Below are 5,835 nucleotides of genomic sequence, written 5' to 3'. Positions count from 1 at the left end.
TCTCAGTATTTTTTGGGCGGAAACTAAGTTAAGGTCCTAATATGTATGTGTGTATATGTCGCATTATTAATTAAAAAATTTATTTCGACAACCGTCTATTTCAACAGAATAAGGTGAGACGTTGCCCGATATTTGAGCTCTGATTCCACTAAAATATCGCATAAATCTGAGCGCATTGAAACATTTTCTAAACACTTCCAGGTAGTAAATGACGCTATTGTATCATTATTTAAAAAATTAATTTTGTCCACCATCTACTTCAACAGAATAGGATAAGACACTGTCTTAAATCTGTAAGTTCTGGTTCGACTAAAATATTTATCGTGTAAATCTGAATACAATAAAGCTTTTCCTAATCATTTCCAGGCGGTAGCGATGTTGCATTATTATTAAAAGAATTAATTTACTGCGAGCGCCATCTACTTTGACAAGATAAGGTGACACTGACCAAGACATTGGAGTTCTAGACTTTCTAAAAGACTTTGGAGTTCTAGACTTTCTAAAAGACTTTGGAGTTCTAGACTTTCTAAAAGTATCTTTATATAGTTTTAGATATAAAGCATATTAGTATTAGTATATAAAGCATTTTCTAAAAAGTTCTAGCAATATTATATTATTTTTTTTTAAATCAATATTTATTAATATATCCAAGCTGTCTAATTATATGAAATAGTGTGAAACGCCAAAATATGTGAGTTCTGGTTGAATTTAAATATTTATCCTGTAGATATTGCTAATATTTATATAGAACTCCTTAGAAAATGCTTATATATATTTAGAACTCAGGTAAAAGTACCAATAACCGGACATGTCCCTATATCCGGACATATTCACGGAAAATTATTATTAACCTTAATTATTTCTTTTAGTATAATATTAATGTTTAATTAAAATCTATCAGTATTTAAAAATATTTATATGTTAAATTATTTTAAGTATTATAAAAATTATTATCAATGAAAAAGAAAACTGTAACATGATTAGATACAGGATATATTTTCACGATATTCTTAACGTTTTTTTAAGAAGTTTGATATATTTGTTAAGATATTTTTTTATTTACTTTGTTTTTATCTCATAAGCGTTATATAATGAAATGGTAAAGAATAATTCTAAGAATGCATTTAGTTAATAAAAAACCTTATTTATAGTTAAATTTTATGAATTTAGCTACTGGTACAATAATTTCATAATTGCCTAGTAACCGGCTACACGTTCAGTTATCGATGCAACTCGCGTTACACATGTGCTCGCGTGTACCAACAAGCAAATCGAGAGATAACTGCTGTCACAAAAATTTTTATAAGTTACTTAAAATTATTGTCAACAAAAGTTTAAAGTGCAAGTAAATATTGACATCAATCAATGTAATTTGAAAGTGTATATTTTAACTATGTAACCTCTATACCTATACAGCCTCTAAAATATAACTGCCGAACGGCATCCATGTGAACACTTTGCAGTGTTATCTACATTAATACTGTATAAATTATGGCTTTTTTATAGGATCATAAATATGCCAAAAAACATAAGAAAAAAGTCATATACACAAAAGAACATGAATGCTGCTTTGGAGGATATGAAAAACAGTAAAAATAAAAAAAAAATAAATCAAAATATGACGATTTTATTTGTAATTTTATTTTAATTATCATGTTCGGATATTGGGTCAATTGAGTTTAGCAATAGGACATTATCCGAGTATTGGTACATTTCTACTCTTGCAAATTTTGATTATTTTTAAAATAATTTTGATAATTTTATTCTTATATCTTAATAATACTTCTTAAAGTCTCAGCTTTTAATTAATTATATTTTTACATTATTAAATATTATATACTTTTATAAAATTAAGCAATTGTAGTATTACGCCGTTAAATGTCCGGCTATTGGAACATTTAGCTTATATATACAATAACTTTTTTAGAAAGCCCAAAACTTCCAGATTTTGAACAGCGTTTCATTCCATTCTGTCAAAGTAGACGGCGTCCGGACAAAATTATTTTTTAAATAATGACGCAACATTATTATCACCTCTTTAGAAAATGCTTCAGAATGCTCAGACCTATTTAAGAAATATTTTAAATAAACCAGAACTCCCAGATTTTGGCCAGCATCTCACACCTTTCTACCTAAGTGTGTGTGTGCTCGAACATTATATATTTTTTAAATAAATTATATAATATTTTAGTACTGTTCGATGCTCTTCACAAAATGCTTCTTTATGTCTAAAGTTAACTATACAATAAGTATTTTGAAATAGTTAAAATTGTTAGATTTTGGTCAGCACAATCTTTTGTCTGAGTGCACAGCGCTCGGATATATAATTTTCTTAAAAATAATGCAACATTTTGTATATGTGCTAATGTATAAAACTTTTTATAAAATGTTTTAATATGCTTAGAACTATATGAAAATTCTTTTAGAATAATCAAAACTCTAAGGTTTCGGTCAGCGTCTCATTTGCATGCATTACATAATTGTATGTAATCTTTATTTATTTGTAATTAATTTTTTTTACTTTTATACAATATAACTTTTGTAAAATTTTTATAAAATTTTACAAAATTTTACAAAATTTTACAAATTTTTATAAAATTATAAATCTTGCAAAATCTAGCGTGATATGGCAGTAGAATTCATTTAAGACAAGTTGAGGCACTGCGTGAATCTTGTGTCTCACTTTATACGGACGCATTTTTTTCTGCTTTAAAGTATCAAAAATTCTAGAAGTATTAAAAAGAAAAGCAGAATTCTGAATTGTTCGTGAATTTTCATAAGAAGCCAACTTCACACATACTCTTATATGTCTACACAATAAATATATAGTAATATTACATACAATAGAAAGAGACTCCTTCTAATTACTCTTTTCTTTAATGTTTTTTACAGAGTTTATGAGAATGGAAAAGAGACGATAATGTCCTACGAAGATGATATACTCAAGTCAAAGACGGTGAATGGCGTACCACAGTCAATAACGTACAGTTAAATCACATCTCATTCGCTCGATCTCTCCTTGGCAATTGAGAAATTCCTGTCGTCATCATTCGAACCTATAGACGAGTACCTGCTATCCCAGACACTATATTAGCATTTCCAGCTTCTTCTGCCTCCCTTTTCATTATTTGCCATCGTTCCGTCAGATACGCTCTTAATGTGGTCTACTAATCGAGATCGGCCATCGATGACAGTGAGATAGGCTCTCTAAGCCTGAGTGATCGGAGCGTTAATTATTAAAATTTACATGCAATAAAAACGAACCGCGCGTGCCTCTCACGAACTTCGATCTTCCATCATTCTGTTTGTTTTATGTGTGTATTAGGTTCGACGAAGCATCGACGAGTCGTCAAGTCTGTGAGAACATCAACGATAACACGATGGGTAGCCATAGCTCGAACGCGACACACAGCGACTATCTAAAAGCTAGCAGAATAAAGACGCATCACCATCCGCACACGTGTAAGAAGCATGATAAAAGTAAGAGGAAATAAATCGTTTTTGCCAAGTTCCTGATACGTTCAAGCTAAATACGCGCTCCTGATATATGAAAACTTGATTTGTATAAATTTTCATTTTTATCACTATCTCTATCTACTATTCAATATTGTCTATACTATCTGATGGAAATAAAAAACAAAAAAAAAGGAGTACTATTAAATTATGTATGCACTTCTTAAGAGAGAAAAAAGTAACGTCTCTGATGAATAACTAGTCTGTCTGGCTTAACATATCGACATGAGAGGGGGGGAGGGGGGTCGAGCTCTTGTTAATAAAATTTATTTCAAAAGACAATTATGTGTTAACTTTTGGTTTGTAAGAAAAGCGAGGCAACCTGCTAACTGCTATCGTTGGACCGAGATCGTTTAGCTTTGTAAAAATAAGCTCTTCGAGTTTAAGTATATGATCGCGCGATCGCTCATTTTGTGAGTCAGAATTCTACAACTTGCGGATAACATTCATTTGTGTCCACCTAGGCATAAAATGTAACCGATGCCGTTCGCTAATTTAATTCTCTATTAAACGTAGATTACCATAACTGATGCACACTTACAATATCCCGAAATAATAAAACTATCATATCTCTCATATCAGTTAATAATATAGTTAAAAATAATTTATTTTTCATCACTGCGTATTATTATCACTGGCTAGCGTTATTTACGGACTTAAATTATAACTAAATATACTGTTGTAACTTTTTGTTAGATACACTGCATTCAATTGTATGTTTCCTTCAATTAGTTATTTACATATGTGTATATAAGGATAAAAATGTTATAGAGAAATACATTCTTAATATACATTAATGTCGTAAAATATAAAACTTGTATATGGGATTATGCAGACGGCAAAGGTCAAATTATGATTATTTATATGGGAAAATAAATTACAACAAAGTATGCGAGAAGTTTTGTCTATTTTACTACAATAAAAGAACAGCTATAGAATTTGTAAATAAGCAAAGAAATGAGAAAAAGATATACAAATTATACAAATACGTGTAATTTTTAATGAATCGTTATAGAATAGAAAATTTGTATCTTATACGCCATCACTGATTCATGTGTATCACAGTGCTTTCGGTGCTTGCTATTCCATACAAAATTTTGTAAATCAAGCGTAATTACGTAATACGTGTGCAAAGAAGCAGTCAACGTATTATTATTTCTTTCCAATCGAGGCAATTAATGCTTCCACTTTAGCGATGTATTTTTCCTTTGCCGTTTCTGGTTCCATGTTCATTTTATTGTTCCAGGCATCCCATTTTGCTTTTCCTTTAAAATCTAACATACCTGGCCGTTCTAGAAAAGAAAGTCAACAGAGAGCCAAATTACACTATGTGTGAACATGCCATATGGTAACAAACTATAATAATGATATAAAAATTATGCAAAAAGCATACCAGTATTACAATTACCAATGGTAGATTGTTTATATAATGCATATAATTCAAGTAGATCTTCATCCGCTGGTTGCGCAGCAAGTTCCTTAACTGCTATGGCTGCTGTATTAAATCTCTGAAAAAATTTTTTATAATGACTTCACTATAACCAATGAATTATAATTTAATAATAAAATGTAAAAACGCATAATTTCGATAATAATCTGTCGATTATAGTCTTATGGTTATGATGATGTAGTACTATGATGTAGATGCTTAAATTTCTTTTCTTTGTGCGTATGTCGGTATTTAATAGACTCAAATATTCAAATATTAATTAATAAGTAATTAAGTTGTAACTAGTACAATTAATAACGTATAATATAAAAATGATACGAATAAATCCAACGCAATAAACGAATAAACCTTAACGCAATTGACTATGCTACAATGTGAAAATGTTTACAGAAATTCGTGAGCGACACGAATATCATCTTACATTTATTCACTATTTTATTCGTTAATATTTTAACGTCACTATAGTAAAAGTTTCCGCGATGTCATTTACATACAAGGTATAGAATTGTGTCGATTATAATGGGAATAAATTAGTTCAATTCATTATCCTTACTTCGTCCAGAGACATAATAGAAAATCCTTGTTCGAAGTTTCCGAGACAAACTGCGATGATAATGACAGAAGAATTTTATGTGAGATTGTAATACACATAAGGTGGACGTTGCAATAAGAAATAACTACGTACGCGGACTACGTGAATCTTTAGTTCAACTCAATGAAGCGATTAATTTTTAATGTAGTTATTATCGACTTTTAGAACTAAAACATCGATAAAATGTTCGTTATCTTCAATGTATGCAATAAGATAATACTATACATAAAAGTATGCGAGCTGTGTTTTAACCACACTTTTTTGCACTTTTTATATTTGA

At 29.8% G+C, this 5,835-nt stretch overlaps 2 protein-coding genes across 8 annotated transcripts in view; one reads left to right on the top strand and one right to left on the bottom strand.

Annotated features, from left to right (window-relative positions):
* The window catches only part of LOC116847284 (dnaJ homolog subfamily B member 6-like), a 15,970-nt gene extending 12,175 nt beyond the window's left edge, over positions 1 to 3,795 (top strand). For 6 of the 7 annotated variants that reach the window (XM_032822164.1, XM_032822253.1, XM_032822579.1 and 3 more), the window contains 2 exons: positions 2,893 to 2,982; positions 3,326 to 3,795. In XM_032822164.1, the coding sequence (XP_032678055.1) occupies positions 2,893 to 2,982; positions 3,326 to 3,494 (259 nt within the window). In that variant the 3' untranslated portion in view covers positions 3,495 to 3,795. The remainder of the gene's footprint in view (positions 1 to 2,892; positions 2,983 to 3,325) is intronic. The other variant, XM_032822638.1, reaches the window with a different exon arrangement.
* A 606-nt stretch (positions 3,796 to 4,401) lies between these two features.
* Positions 4,402 to 5,835, bottom strand: LOC116847587 (acyl-CoA-binding protein-like). The gene is made up of 4 exons (XM_032822749.1): positions 5,649 to 5,835; positions 5,517 to 5,566; positions 4,907 to 5,021; positions 4,402 to 4,805 (listed from the first exon to the last, which is right to left on the bottom strand). The coding sequence occupies exons 2-4, from the start codon at positions 5,529 to 5,531 to the stop codon at positions 4,666 to 4,668; spliced, it is 270 nt and encodes an 89-aa protein (XP_032678640.1). The 5' UTR covers positions 5,532 to 5,566; positions 5,649 to 5,835; the 3' UTR covers positions 4,402 to 4,665.

Source organism: Odontomachus brunneus, unplaced genomic scaffold, assembly GCF_010583005.1.
Source record: "Odontomachus brunneus isolate Ranch 3 - 2012 unplaced genomic scaffold, Obru_v1 Obru_scaffold_001, whole genome shotgun sequence".
NCBI lineage: Eukaryota > Metazoa > Arthropoda > Insecta > Hymenoptera > Formicidae > Odontomachus > Odontomachus brunneus.
The sequence above is the reverse complement of the archived record's forward strand: the minus strand, read 5'-3'. Positions and strand labels throughout refer to the sequence as shown.

Excerpts from the sequence above, each read along its gene's own strand:
- LOC116847587 (XM_032822749.1), bottom strand. Across the intron at positions 4,806-4,906 it reads CATTGGTAATTGTAATACTG|AACGGCCAGGTATGTTAGAT; the intron begins GTATGCTTTTTG and ends TTTCTTTTCTAG.